Source organism: Petromyzon marinus, chromosome 72 (assembly GCF_048934315.1).
Source record: "Petromyzon marinus isolate PM22_M1 ecotype Great Lakes invasive population chromosome 72, UKy_Petmar_22M1.pri1.0, whole genome shotgun sequence".
Taxonomy (NCBI): Eukaryota; Metazoa; Chordata; class Hyperoartia; order Petromyzontiformes; family Petromyzontidae; genus Petromyzon; species Petromyzon marinus.
In genome coordinates, this window is record NC_133738.1 from 4,147,536 (window position 1) to 4,163,928 (window position 16,393).

The window sequence follows — 16,393 nt, forward strand, 5'->3', positions numbered from 1 at the left end:
GGGGGAGATGGTGGGGGGAGATGGTGGGGGGAGGGTGTCTCATCACTTGGCACTGCACGTGGACACGGTGGGGGGAGATGGTGGGGGGAGATGGTGGGGGGAGATGGTGGGGGGAGATGGTGGGTGGAGATGGTGGGGGGGATGGTGGGGGGAGATGGTGGGGGGGGAGATAATGGGGATAGTGGGGGGAGATGGTGGGGGGTGATTGATCCATCACACAAGTACCATGTGACCCTGTCGTGTGACCCTGTCATGTGACTCTGTATCATGTGACTGTGTCACGTGACCGTGTCACGTGACCGTGTCACGTAACCGTGTCATGTGACCGTGTCATGTGACCGTGTCATGTGACCCTGTCATGTGACTCTGTATCATGTGACTCTGTATCATGTGACCATGTCATGTGACCCTGTCGTGTGACCCTGTCATGTGACTCTGTATCATGTGACTCTGTATCATGTGACCGTGTCATGTGACCCTGTCGTGTGACCCTGTCGTGTGACTCTGTGTCATGTGACCCTGTGTCATGTGACCCTGTCTCATGTGACTCTGTATCATGTGACTCTGTCATGTGACCCTGTCAAGTGACTCTGTGTCATGAGACTCTGTCATGTGACCCTGTCGTGTGACTCTGTGTCATGTGACTCTGTCATGTGACCCTGTCATGTGACCGTATCATGTGACCGTGTCATGTGACCCTGTCATGTGACCCTGTCGTGTGACCCTGTGTCGTGTGACCCTGTCATGTGACCCTGTCGTGTGACTCTGTGTCATGTGACTCTGTCATGTGACCCTGTCATGTGACCGTATCATGTGACCGTGTCATGTGACCCTGTCATGTGACCGTGTCAAGTGACTCTGTGTCATGTGACTCTGTCATGTGACCTGTCAAGTGACTCTGTGTCATGTGACTCTATATCATGTGACCGTGTCATGTGACCCTGTCGTGTGACCCTGTCGTGTGACTCTGTGTCATGTGACCCTGTGTCATGTGACCCTGTCTCATGTAACCCTGTCTCATGTGACCCTGTCTCATGTAACCCTGTCTCATGTGACCCTGTATCATGTGACCCTGTCTCATGTGACTCTGTATCATGTGACCGTGTCATGTGACCCTGTCATGTGACCCTGTCAAGTGACCCTGTGTCATGTGACTCTGTGTGACAGCCGAATCACCTGGGCATCATCAACACTCGAATGTCTCCCAAGCAGCTCGTGGAGAAGTGTGCAGAGTTTGCACGGTGAGGGACTCACCAAATCACTCACCAACTCACTCACCAAATCACTCACCAACTCACCAACTCACTCACCAAATCACTCACCAACTCACTCACCAAATCACTCACCAAATCACTCACCAAATCACTCACCAACTCACTCACCAACTCACCAACTCACTCACCAAATCACTCACCAACTCACTCACCAAATCACTCACCAACTCACTCACCAACTCACTCACCAACTCACTCACCAACTCACTCACCAACTCACTCACCAACTCACTCACCAACTCACCAACTCACTCACCAACTCACTCACCAACTCACCAACTCACTCACCAAATCACTCACCAAATCACCAAATCACTCACCAAATCACTCACCAAATCACCAAATCACTCACCAACTCACCAAATCACTCACCAACTCACTCACCAACTCACCAACTCACTCACTCACCAACTCACTCACCAAATCACTCACCAACTCACTCACCAACTCACTCACCAACTCACTCACCAACTCACCAACTCACTCACCAAATCACTCACCAACTCACTCACCAACTCACCAACTCACTCACCAACTCACCAACTCACTCACCAAATCACTCACCAAATCACTCACCAACTCACCAAATCACTCACCAAATCACTCACCAACTCACCAACTCACTCACTCACCAACTCACTCACCAACTCACTCACCAACTCACTCACCAACTCACCAACTCACTCACCAAATCACTCACCAACTCACTCACCAACTCACCAACTCACTCACCAACTCACCAACTCACTCACCAAATCACTCACCAACTCACTCACCAACTCACCAACTCACTCACCAACTCACTCACCAACTCACTCACCAAATCACTCACCAACTCACCAACTCACCAACTCACTCACCAACTCACTCACCAAATCACTCACCAACTCACTCACCAACTCACTCACCAACTCACTCACCAACTCACTCACCAAATCACTCACCAACTCACCAACTCACTCACCAACTCACTCACCAACTCACTCACCAAATCACTCACCAACTCACCAACTCACTCACCAACTCACTCACCAACTCACTCACCAAATCACTCACCAACTCACTCACCAAATCACTCACCAACTCACCAACTCACTCACCAACTCACTCACCAAATCACTCACCAACTCACTCACCAAATCACTCACCAACTCACTCACCAACTCACTCACCAACTCACTCACCAACTCACCAACTCACTCACCAACTCACTCACCAACTCACTCACCAAATCACTCACCAAATCACTCACCAACTCACCAACTCACTCACCAACTCACTCACCAACTCACTGACCAAATCACTCACCAACTCACTCACCAAATCACTCACCAACTCACTCACCAACTCACTCACCAAATCACTCACCAACTCACCAACTCACTCACCAAATCACTCACCAACTCACCAACTCACTCACCAACTCACTCACCAACTCACCAACTCACTCACCAACTCACTCACCAACTCACTCACCAAATCACTCACCAACTCACCAACTCACTCACCAAATCACTCACCAAATCACTCACCAACTCACTCACCAACTCACCAACTCACTCACCAAATCACTCACCAACTCACTCACCAAATCACTCACCAACTCACTCACCAACTCACTCACCAAATCACTCACCAACTCACTCACCAAATCACTCACCAACTCACTCACCAACTCACTCACCAACTCACTCACCAACTCACCAACTCACTCACCAACTCACTCACCAACTCACCAACTCACTCACCAACTCACTCACCAACTCACTCACCAACTCACCAACTCACTCACCAACTCACCAACTCACTCACCAACTCACCAACTCACTCACCAACTCACCAACTCACTCACCAACTCACTCACCAAATCACTCACCAACTCACTCACCAACTCACTCACCAAATCACTCACCAACTCACCAACTCACTCACCAAATCACTCACCAACTCACTCACCAACTCACCAACTCACTCACCAACTCACTCACCAACTCACTCACCAACTCACTAACTCACTCACCAACTCACTCACTCACCAACTCACCAACTCACTCACCAGCTCACTCACCAACTCACCAAATCACTCACCAACTCACTCACCAACTCACTCACCAACTCACCAACTCACTCACCAACTCACTCACCAACTCACTAACTCACTCACCAACTCACTAGCGAGTAGCAGCAGCAGTGTCTATGTACTACACACAGACAAAGCTCCCCCAGGTAGCCTCTAGCAGGGCTGTAGGGGCAAGTGCTGTTAGCTAGCGAGTAGCAGCAGCAGTGTCTATGTACTACACACACCACGCACACAGACAAAGCTCCCCCAGGTAGCCTCTAGCAGGGTTGCAGGGGCAAGTGCTGCTAGCTAGCGAGTAGCAGCAGCAGTGTCTATGTACTACACACACCACACACAGACAAAGCTACCCCAGGTAGCCTCTAGCAGGGCTGTAGGGGCAAGTGCTGTTAGCTAGCGAGTAGCAGCAGCAGAGTCTATGTACTACACACACCACACACAGACAGACAAAGCTCCCCCAGGTAGCCTCTAGCAGGGCTGTAGGGGCAAGTGCTGTTAGCTAGCGAGTAACAGCAGCAGTGTCTATGTACTACACACACCACACACACAGACAAAGCTACCCCCAGGTAGCCTCTAGCAGGGCTGTAGGGGCAAGGGCTGTTGGCTGGCGAGTATCAGCAGCAGTGTCTATGTACTACACACACCACACACAGACAAAGCTCCCCCAGGTAGCCTCTAGCAGGGCTGTAGGGGCAAGTGCTGTTAGCTAGCGAGTAGCAGCAGCAGTGTCTATGTACTACACACACCAGACAAAGCTCCCCCAGGTAGCCTCTAGCAGGGCTGTAGGGGCAAGTGCTGTTAGCTAGCGATTACCAGCAGCAGCAGTGTCTATGTACTACACACACAACACACACTCACACAGACACAGACAAAGCTCCCCCAGGTAGCCTCTAGCACGCTCTCGCCCCCCCCCGCCGCCCCCTCCGCTGGATCAGGCGCGTGACGGAGCGTCGGTTCGGGTCAGCGCCCTCCGTCCGTGTGACGGGACATGTGGCCGCCTGCTTCCCGTACATCCAAGCTCCGCTGGAATATGTCCTACCTGAGCTGCTGGTGAATGCCATGCGGTGAGGACTTTGTGTTGGTGTATGTGGGTGTGTGTGTGTGTGTTGGTGTGTGTTGGTGTGTGTGTGTTGGTGTGTGTGTGTTGGTGTGTGTGTGTGTTGGTGTGTGTGTTGGTGTGTGTGTGTTGGTGTGTGGGTGTGTTGGTGTTGGTGTGTGTGTTGGTGTGTGTGTGTGTTGGTGTGTGTGTGTGTTGGTGTGTGTGTGTTGGTGTGTGTGTTGGTGTGTGTGTTGGTGTGTGTGTGTGTTGGTGTGTGTTTGTGTTGGTGTAGCCCGAGTTGGTCATGATGCTGGCACCTGGTCTGGAGTGATTGGAGGGCATGGGCCAGATCAGCTCAATAACAACGGTAGGAGGCTGCTAGATTTTTGTGCAGCCCATGGGCTTGTAATTACCAACACGCTGTTCCGGCATCGGCGCATCCACACAACATCATGGATGCATGCCGGGTCCAAGCAAGAACATCTGCTGGACTACATAGTGATGGACCAGCGGATGCGAGCCCATGTCCTTGACACCAGGACCTACCGTGGAGCTGATCTGCCCTCTGACCATCGACTAGTCATCTGTAAGATGCGCCTGCCATTCTTCCACTCCGGTGGTGGGTGTACACCCAGGACCCCTAATTCCAACATAAAGTGGCCTGGTCTCAGTTATCTGATGAAAGTTGCAAGCGAGAATTTCATCATCGCTTGCGGCTGGGGTTGGCATCGTCCCCGACTCCTCCTGATGTCGAGGGTAAATGGGCGAGGTTTAGGACTGTGACTCATGCAGCTGCAATGGCTGCTTTGGGTACGCGGTCCAGACCTCCCCAGAGACCCTGGCTGACAGAGGAGGTGTTCAGGATGGTTGAGAAAAAGCGACAGGCCCACTGTCATCGGCTACAGAATCCCACGTCAGAGAATGAGGAGGCTTACCGCAGCCTTCGCTCGGAGGTTCGGAGAGCCGTGAGGCACTGCAAGGATGGGTGGTGGTCGCGGGTTGCTGAGGAGATGGAGTCTGCCTCAGTGGCCCGTGATCACAAATCTCTATTTAACTCCATCAAAAAAGTAACCTGCAGCGCCACACCTATTACCATCATTAGGGGAAAAAACGGTGATCCAATCTCCGACCCCCAGGAACAGGTTCGCAGATTTGCTGAGCATTTCTGTGAGGTCCTGGGGGAGGGAAAATCCCTCAGCCAGGAAAACATCATGGCACAAAGTGAGGATGACCCTGCTGAGGCTGCGGTGCCTCAAATATTGGAAGAAGTTACCCCCTGTGAGTGGCTGGCTGAGGTGCCATCTGTTGAGGAAGTATTGAAGGCGATCCGGAGTCTGAGCCCAGGAAAGGCAGCGGGCAGAGATGATCTCCCAAGCGAAATGCTGAGGGAGGGTGGCGTTTGTGCACAGACTGCCCTATATGACATCATAACAACAGTCTGGACCACTGGACGGGTTCCGCAGGATTGGAAGGATGCCCTGGTGGTCCCCCTTTTTAAGAAGGGGGACCGCACAGACTGTAACAACTACAGGGGCATCTCACTCCTCAGTGTGCCGGGAAAGGTCCTGGCAAGGATTATTCAGCATCGCCTTGCCAGGCACGCTGAGGAGAGGCTTGCGGAGCCCCAATGCGGTTTCAGGAAAGGGCGGTCCTGCACAGATGCCATATTTTCTGTCCATCTGCTACAGCAGAGGTGTAGGGAATTCCAACAAGACCTACATCTCTGCTTTATTGACCTGGTCAAGGCCTATGATACCATCAGTAGGCCTGGGCTCTGGGTCGTTCTTCGTGCTTTTGGAGTACCTGACCCTCTGCTCACGATCATTAAGGACCTTCATGATGGTGAGCGGGCCCGGGTAAAACTACGTGGCCGGGAGTCAGAGCCATTCCCTGTACACCTTGGGGTGCGACAGGGATGTCCTCTGGCTCCCACATTATTTAACATCTATTTTGACCACGTAGTTCGTGAAGCCTTCAATAGCTGTACCGTGGGAATCTCCATATGGTACAGATATAATGGGAGGCTAATCGATGCCCGGGTGCGGTCAAGGGATGGCTCCCTATTGCTCAACCACATTATGTATGCTGATGATTTGGTAATAGCTGCTCAGTCAGAGGAGGAGTTGGAGACGCTGCTGCTGAGACTGGAGCGTGCCACTAAGAGGTGGGGCCTTACCATCAGCCCCACCAAAACTAAGCACCTGCCTGGGTATTTTGTACCATCGGACAATCCACCCCCACAACTCCCAATCGGTGATGGGGCAGTTGTGGAGAGAGTGGAGAGTTTCCCATACCTGGGCAGTGTGCTTATGACTGGCTCCAGTTTAACAGCAGAGGTCTCACTCCGAATCAGTCGAGCGGCAATATCTTTTCATCGGTTGCGTAACGCTGTGTGGAAGCTACCTGGTCTGTCGCTCCGCACTAAGCTTCAGGTCTTCTCGGCCACGGTCATTCTCTCCCTTCTCTACGCTTGCGAAACGTGGACCCCCCTAATGGAACATCTTCGCCGGTTAAAAACATTTAGGCTGGCCTGCCTACGATCCATCCTGGGTTTAACCAGACTGGATTGTGTGAGGAGCTCACAAATCCTTGAAAGATCTGGGCAGGGTCCCATCGGTGAGCTCCTCCGGCAGGCAAGGCTGCGATGGCTGGGTCATGTAGCCCGCATGCCCAGCCACCGCATGCCGAAACAGCTTTTGTTTGGCCGGATTGAGGGGGCTAAGCGGGCGCGGCACGGGCTAGAGAAGAGATGGAGTGATGTGGTACAGGAGGACGTGGAGCTGAGTGGACTTGCCGATGACTGGTACCAGCGGTGTCAAGATCGGCCTCTGTGGAGGAGGCTCGTGAAGGACGCTACTGGGCAGTTGGAGGCAGTCGCCCTCCAACAACAACGGAGGGCGGAGGAGCGACGCTCACAACAGCGAGCGGAGCGCCGGGTGGCTAAAGCACAGCAGGTTGGCACAGTAGGGGGCACAGGTGGTGCATCAGCCAGTCATCTCAGTCAGTCGACCCGTGGCACCTGGGTCTGCCCCGTGACCTCCTGCCAGCGGGCGTTCGACACTTCACGTGGCCTCAGGGTGCACATAGCCTGGCACAAGCGTCGTGGTGACGTCACCGCCACTTAGTGGCGAATGGCGGTTGTTGTTGTTGTTGTTGTGTCTATGTGTGTGTGTCTATGTGTGTGTCTATGTGTGTGTGTCTATGTGTGTGTGTGTGTGTGTCTATGTGTGTGTCTATGTGTGTGTGTGTGTGTCTATGTGTGTGTCTATGTGTGTGTGTCTATGTGTGTGTGTCTATGTGTGTGTGTCTATGTGTCTATGTGTGTGTGTGTGTCTATGTGTGTGTGTCTATGTGTGTGTGTCTATGTGTGTGTGTGTGTCTATGTGTGTGTCTGTGTGTGTCTATGTGTGTGTGTCTATGTGTGTGTGTCTATCTATGTGTGTGTCTATGTGTGTCTATGTGTGTGTCTATGTGTGTCTATGTGTGTGTCTATGTGTGTGTGTGTCTATGTGTGTTTGTCTATGTGTGTGTCTATGTGTGTGTGTGTCTATGTGTGTGTGTCTATGTGTCTATGTGTCTATGTGTGTGTCTATGTGTGTGTGTCTATGTGTGTGTGTCTATGTGTGTGTGTGTCTATTTGTGTGTATATGTGTGTCTATGTGTGTGTCTATGTGTGTGTGTCTATGTGTGTCTATGTGTGTGTGTGTGTGTCTATGTGTGTGTCTGTGTGTGTGTGTGTCTATGTGTGTGTGTCTATGTGTGTGTCTGTGTGTGTGTCTATGTGTGTGTGTGTGTCTATGTGTGTGTCTATGTGTGTCTATGTGTGTGTCTATGTGTGTGTGTCTATGTGTCTATGTGTGTGTGTCTATGTGTGTGTGTCTATGTGTGTGTGTCTATGTGTCTATGTGTGTGTCTATGTGTGTGTGTCTATGTGTGTGTGTCTATGTGTGTGTGTGTCTATGTGTGTCTATGTGTGTGTCTATGTGTGTCTATGTGTGTGTCTATGTGTGTGTGTGTCTATGTGTGTGTCTATGTCTATGTCTATGTGTGTGTGTCTATGTGTGTGTGTGTCTATGTGTGTGTGTCTATGTGTGTCTATCTATGTGTGTGTCTATGTGTGTGTGTCTATGTGTCTATGTGTGTGTGTGTGTGTCTATGTGTGTGTCTATGTGTGTGTGTGTCTATGTGTGTGTGTGTGTCTATGTGTGTGTGTCACTGTGTGTCTATGTGTCTATGTGTGTGTGTCTATGTGTGTGTGTCTATGTGTGTGTGTGTCTATGTGTGTGTCTATGTCTATGTCTATGTCTGTGTGTCTATGTGTGTGTGTGTCTATGTGTGTGTGTCTATGTGTGTCTATCTATGTGTGTGTCTATGTGTGTGTGTCTATGTGTCTATGTGTCTATGTCTATGTGTCTATGTGTGTGTGTCTATGTGTGTGTCTATATGTCTATGTGTGTGTGTGTCTATGTGTGTGTGTGTCTATGTGTGTGTGCGATAGTGTAGCTGTTAGCGCTACGCTGCTGTGCTATGAACCTGGCGACCCGGGTTCGATTCCCGCTCACGGCCAACACCAGTGACGATTATCTGAACCGGTCCCGGGCCTCCCCTAGGTCGACTCAGCCTCAAATGAGTACCTGGTGCGGTGTGTAAACATTGCCACTAGGGAGACAAAGGCGGTCGGGCGTGGAGCTGGCCACCCACCGCCTCGTGTACCGTTTCCGGCCTTCATAGGTGCTCGCTAACAGCACTTGCCCCTACAGTCTGTTAAGGCTATATGGGGGATCTTTATCTTTGTCTTTGTGTGTCTATGGGCAGTGCCAGCATGCAATGCCACGTGGGGTCTGGGTCCAGCGTTCCTGACGTGGTGGTCACCATCGCCAACAACGACATCGACTTCATCTTCAGGTTCACACAGAGACCCATAGACATAGACACACACACCCATAGAGACCCTTAGACACACACAGACATAGACACACACACCCATAGAGACCCTTACACACACATAGAGACACACAGAGACTCACAGAGACACACAGAGACTCACAGACACCCATAGACACCCATAGAGACCCTTACACACATAGAGACACACAGAGACTCACAGAGACACACAGAGACTCACAGACACCCATAGACACCCATAGAGACCCTTACACACACACAGAGACCCACACTCACAGAGACCCACAGAGACTCACAGAGACACACAGAGACCCATAGAGACCCTTACACACACACAGACACCCATAGAGACCCTTAGACCCACAGAGACTCACAGCCACCCATAGAGACCCTTACACACACAGAGACCCACAGACACCCATAGAGACCCTTACACACACACACAGACACACAGACACCCATAGAGACCCTTAGACTCACAGACACCCATAGAGACCCTTAGACCCACAGAGACCCACAGAGACTCACAGACATAGACACACACACACCCATAGAGACCCTTAGACACACACAGACACCCACAGAGACTCACAGACACCCATAGAGACCCTTACACACAGAGACACACAGACACCCATAGAGACCCTTACACACACAGAGACACACAGAGACCCACAGACACCCATAGAGACCCTTACACACACAGACACCCATAGAGACCCTTACACACCCACAGAGACCCACAGACACCCATAGAGACCCTTACACACACAGAGACTCACAGACATAGACACACAACCCATAGAGACCCTTACACACACACAGAGACCCACACTCACAGAGACCCACAGAGACTCACAGAGACACACAGAGACCCATAGAGACCCTTAGACACACAGAGACCCATAGAGACACACAGAGACACACAGAGACTCACAGACACCCATAGAGACCCTTAGACCCACAGACACCCATAGAGACCCTTAGACACACAGAGACCCATAGAAACACACAGAGACACACAGAGACCCATAGACACCCATAGAGACCCTTACACACACACAGACCCACAGAGACACACAGAGACCCACACACACAGAGACCCACAGACATAGACACACACACCCATAGAGACCCTTAGACACACACAGAGACCCACACTCACAGAGACCCATAGACATAGACACACACACCCATAGAGACCCTTACACACACAGACACCCACAGAGACCCACACTCACAGAGACACACAGAGACCCACAGACACCCATAGAGACCCTTAGACCCACAGAGACCCACAGACATAGACACACACACCCATAGAGACCCTTATACACACAGAGACACACAGAGACTCACAGACATAGACACACACACCCATAGAGACCCTTACACACACAGAGACCCATAGAGACACACAGAGACCCTTAGACACACACAGAGACCCACACTCACAGAGACCCATAGAGACACACAGACACACACAGAGACACACACACACAGAGACCCACACACACAGAGACTCACAGACATAGACACACACACCCATAGAGACCCTTAGACACACACAGACACCCACAGAGACACACAGAGACCCACAGAGACACACAGAGACACACAGACACCCATAGAGACCCTTACACACACACAGAGACTCACAGACATAGACACACACACCCATAGAGACCCTTAGACACACACAGAGACTCACAGACACCCAATAGAGACCCTTAGACACCCACAGAGACACATAGAGACCCTTAGACACACACAGAGACTCACAGACACCCATAGAGACCCTTACACACAGAGACTCACAGACACCCATAGAGACCCTTAGACTCACAGAGACTCACAGACACCCATAGAGACCCTTACACACACAGAGACTCATGGAGACCCTTAGACACCCACAGAGACTCACAGAGACACACAGAGACTCACAGAGACTCACAGACACCCATAGAGACCCTTAGACACACACAGAGACTCACAGAGACACACAGAGACACACATAGACACACAGAGACTCACAGAGACTCACAGACACCCATAGAGACCCTTAGACACACACAGAGACTCACAGAGACACACAGAGACACACAGAGACTCACAGAGACACACAGACAACCATAGAGACCCTTAGACACACACAGAGACTCACAGAGACACACAGAGACACACAGAGACTCACAGAGACTCACAGACACCCATAGAGACCCTTAGACACACACAGACACTCATAGAGACACACAGAGACACACATAGACACACAGAGACTCACAGACACCCATAGAGACCCTTAGACACACAGAGACTCACAGAGACACACAGAGACACACATAGACACACAGAGACTCACAGACACCCATAGAGACCCTTAGACACACACAGAGACCGACAGAGACCCACAGAGACCCACAGAGACACACAGAGACTCACAGAGACTCACAGACACCCATAGAGACCCTTAGACACACAGATACCCACAGAGACACACAGAGACTCACAGACACCCATAGAGACCCTTAGACACACACAGAGACTCACAGAGACACACAGACACACACAGAGACCCACACTCACAGAGACCCACAGAGACACAGAGACACACAGAGACTCACAGAGACTCACAGACACCCATAGAGACCCTTAGACACACACAGAGACTCACAGAGACACACAGAGACCCACACTCACAGAGACCCACAGAGACACACAGAGACACACAGACACACAGACACCCATAGAGACCCTTAGACACACAGAGACACACAGAGACTCACAGAGACACACAGTGACCCTTAGACACACAGATACTCACAGACACCCATAGAGACCCTTAGACACACACAGAGACTCACAGACACCCATAGAGACCGTTAGACACCCACAGAGGCTCACAGACACCCATAGAGACCCTTAGACACACACAGAGACTCACAGACACCCATAGAGACCCTTAGACACACACAGAGACTCACAGACACCCATAGAGACCCTTAGCCACACACAGAGACTCACAGAGACCCACAGAGACACACAGACACAGACACCCATAGAGACCCTTAGACACACAGAGACACACAGAGACTCACAGAGACACACAGAGACACACAGAGACTCACAGAGACTCACAGACACCCATAGAGACCCTTAGACACACACAGAGACTCATAGAGACACACAGAGACACACATAGACACACAGAGACTCACAGACACCCATAGAGACCCTTAGACACACAGAGACTCACAGAGACACACAGAGACACACATAGACACACAGAGACTCACAGACACCCATAGAGACCCTTAGACACACACAGAGACCGACAGAGACCCACAGAGACCCACAGAGACACACAGAGACTCACAGAGACTCACAGACACCCATAGAGACCCTTAGACACACAGATACCCACAGAGACACACAGAGACTCACAGACACCCATAGAGACCCTTAGACACACACAGAGACTCACAGAGACACACAGACACACACAGAGACCCACACTCACAGAGACCCACAGAGACACAGAGACACACAGAGACTCACAGAGACTCACAGACACCCATAGAGACCCTTAGACACACACAGAGACTCACAGAGACACACAGAGACCCACACTCACAGAGACCCACAGAGACACACAGAGACACACAGACACACAGACACCCATAGAGACCCTTAGACACACAGAGACACACAGAGACTCACAGAGACACACAGTGACCCTTAGACACACAGATACTCACAGACACCCATAGAGACCCTTAGACACACACAGAGACTCACAGACACCCATAGAGACCGTTAGACACCCACAGAGGCTCACAGACACCCATAGAGACCCTTAGACACACACAGAGACTCACAGACACCCATAGAGACCCTTAGACACACACAGAGACTCACAGACACCCATAGAGACCCTTAGCCACACACAGAGACTCACAGAGACCCACAGAGACACACAGACACAGACACCCATAGAGACCCTTAGACACACACAGAGACTCACAGAGACACACAGAGATGCACAGAGACCCACAGACACACACAGAGACTCACAGACACCCATAGAGACCCTTAGACACACAGAGACCCACAGAGACTCACAGACACCCATAGAGACCCTTAGACACCCACAGAGACTCACAGAGACCCACAGAGACACACAGAGACCCACACTCACAGAGACCCACAGAGACACACAGAGACCCACACTCACAGAGACCCACAGAGACCCACAGAGACACACAGAGACCCACACTCACAGAGACCCACAGAGACACACAGAGACACCCAGAGACACACAGAGACTCACAGAGACTCACAGACACCCATAGAGACCCTTAGACACACACAGAGACTCACAGACACCCATAGAGACCCACAGAGACACACAGAGACACACAGACACCCATAGAGACCCTTAGACACACAGAGACACACAGAGACTCACAGACACCCATAGAGACCCTTAGACACCCACAGAGACTCACAGAGACCCACAGAGACACACAGAGACACACAGAGACCCACAGAGACACACAGAGACACACAGACACCCATAGAGACCCTTAGACTCACAGAGACTCACAGACACCCATAGAGACCCTTAGACACACACAGAGACTCACAGACATCCATAGAGACCCTTAGACACCCACAGAGACTCACAGACACCCATAGAGACCCTTAGACACACAGAGACCCACAGAGACCCACAGACACCCATAGAGACCCTTAGACACACAGAGACACACAGAGACACACAGACACCCATAGAGACCCTTAGACACACACAGAGACTCACAGACACCCATAGAGACCCTTAGACTCACAGAGACTCACAGACACCCATAGAGACCCTTAGACACGCAGAGACACACAGAGACTCACAGACACCCATAGAGACCCTTAGACACACACAGAGACTCACAGAGACCCACAGAGACACACAGAGACACACAGAGACTCACAGACACCCATAGAGACCCTTAGACACACAGAGACCCACAGAGACCCACAGAGACACACAGAGACACACAGACACCCATAGAGACCCTTAGACACCCATAGAGACACACAGAGACACACAGAGACCCACAGAGACTCAGACACCCATAGAGACACTTAGACACCCATAGAGACACACAGAGACACACAGAGACCCACAGAGACCCACAGAGACTCACAGAGACACACAGAGACCCACAGAGACACACAGACCCACAGAGACCCACAGAGACTCACAGACCCACAGAGACCCACAGAGACTCACAGACACCCATAGATACCCTTAGACACCCATAGAGACCCACAGCGACACACAGAGACTCACAGACACCCATACAGACCCATAGAGACCCTTAGACACACACAGAGACTCACAGAGACACACAGAGACCCACACTCACAGAGACCCACAGAGACACACAGAGACACACAGACACACAGACACCCATAGAGACCCTTAGACACACAGAGACACACAGAGACTCACAGAGACACATAGTGACCCTTAGACACACAGAGACTCACAGACACCCATAGAGACCCTTAGACACACACAGAGACTCACAGACACCCATAGAGACCGTTAGACACCCACAGAGACTCACAGACACCCATAGAGACCCTTAGACACACACAGAGACTCACAGACACCCATAGAGACCCTTAGACACAGACAGAGACTCACAGGCACCCATAGAGACCCTTAGCCACACACAGAGACTCACAGAGACACACAGAGACTCACAGACACCCATAGAGACCCTTAGACACACACAGAGACTCACAGAGACACAGACACACACAGAGACCCACACTCACAGAGACCCACAGAGACACACAGAGACACACAGAGACACACAGAGACTCACAGACACCCATAGAGACCCTTAGACACACACAGAGACTCACAGAGACACACAGAGACCCACACTCACAGAGACCCACAGAGACACACAGAGACACACAGACACACAGACACCCATAGAGACCCTTAGACACACAGAGACACCCAGAGACTCACAGAGACACACAGTGACCCTTAGACACACAGAGACTCACAGACACCCATAGAGACCCTTAGACACACACAGAGACTCACAGACACCCATAGAGACCGTTAGACACCCACAGAGACTCACAGACACCCATAGAGACCCTTAGACACACACAGAGACTCACAGACACCCATAGAGACCCTTAGACACACACAGAGACTCACAGACACCCATAGAGACCCTTAGCCACACACAGAGACTCACAGAGACCCACAGAGACACACAGACACAGACACCCATAGAGACCCTTAGACACACACAGAGACTCACAGAGACACACAGAGATGCACAGAGACCCACAGACACACACAGAGACTCACAGACACCCATAGAGACCCTTAGACACACAGAGACCCACAGAGACTCACAGACACCCATAGAGACCCTTAGACACCCACAGAGACTCACAGAGACCCACAGAGACACACAGAGACCCACACTCACAGAGACCCACAGAGACACACAGAGACCCACACTCACAGAGACCCACAGAGACCCACAGAGACACACAGAGACCCACACTCACAGAGACCCACAGAGACACACAGAGACACCCAGAGACACACAGAGACTCACAGAGACTCACAGACACCCATAGAGACCCTTAGACACACACAGAGACTCACATACACCCATAGAGACCCACAGAGACACACAGAGACACACAGACACCCATAGAGACCCTTAGACACACAGAGACACACAGAGACTCACAGACACCCATAGAGACCCTTAGACACCCACAGAGACTCACAGAGACCCACAGAGACACACAGAGACACACAGAGACCCACAGAGACACACAGAGACACACAGACACCCATAGAGACCCTTAGACTCACAGAGACTCACAGACACCCATAGAGACCCTTAGACACACACAGAGACTCACAGACATCCATAGAGACCCTTAGACACCCACAGAGACTCACAGACACCCATAGAGACCCTTAGACACACAGAGACCCACAGAGACCCACAGACACCCATAGAGACCCTTAGACACACAGAGACACAC

The 16,393-nt window shown here is 51.4% G+C and overlaps 1 protein-coding gene across 2 annotated transcripts in view; it reads left to right on the plus strand.

Moving 5' to 3' along the window:
• Positions 1-16,393, plus strand: part of LOC116937490 (branched-chain alpha-ketoacid dehydrogenase kinase-like) — a 61,221-nt gene that overhangs the window by 31,838 nt on the left and 12,990 nt on the right. For both annotated transcript variants that reach the window (XR_012930561.1, XM_076055675.1), the window contains 3 exons: positions 1,168-1,241; positions 4,287-4,415; positions 9,206-9,295. Coding sequence is in view for 1 of the 2 variants with exons in the window: in XM_076055675.1 (XP_075911790.1) it covers positions 1,168-1,241; positions 4,287-4,415; positions 9,206-9,295 (293 nt within the window). In the remaining variant the exon portion in view is untranslated. The remainder of the gene's footprint in view (positions 1-1,167; positions 1,242-4,286; positions 4,416-9,205; positions 9,296-16,393) is intronic.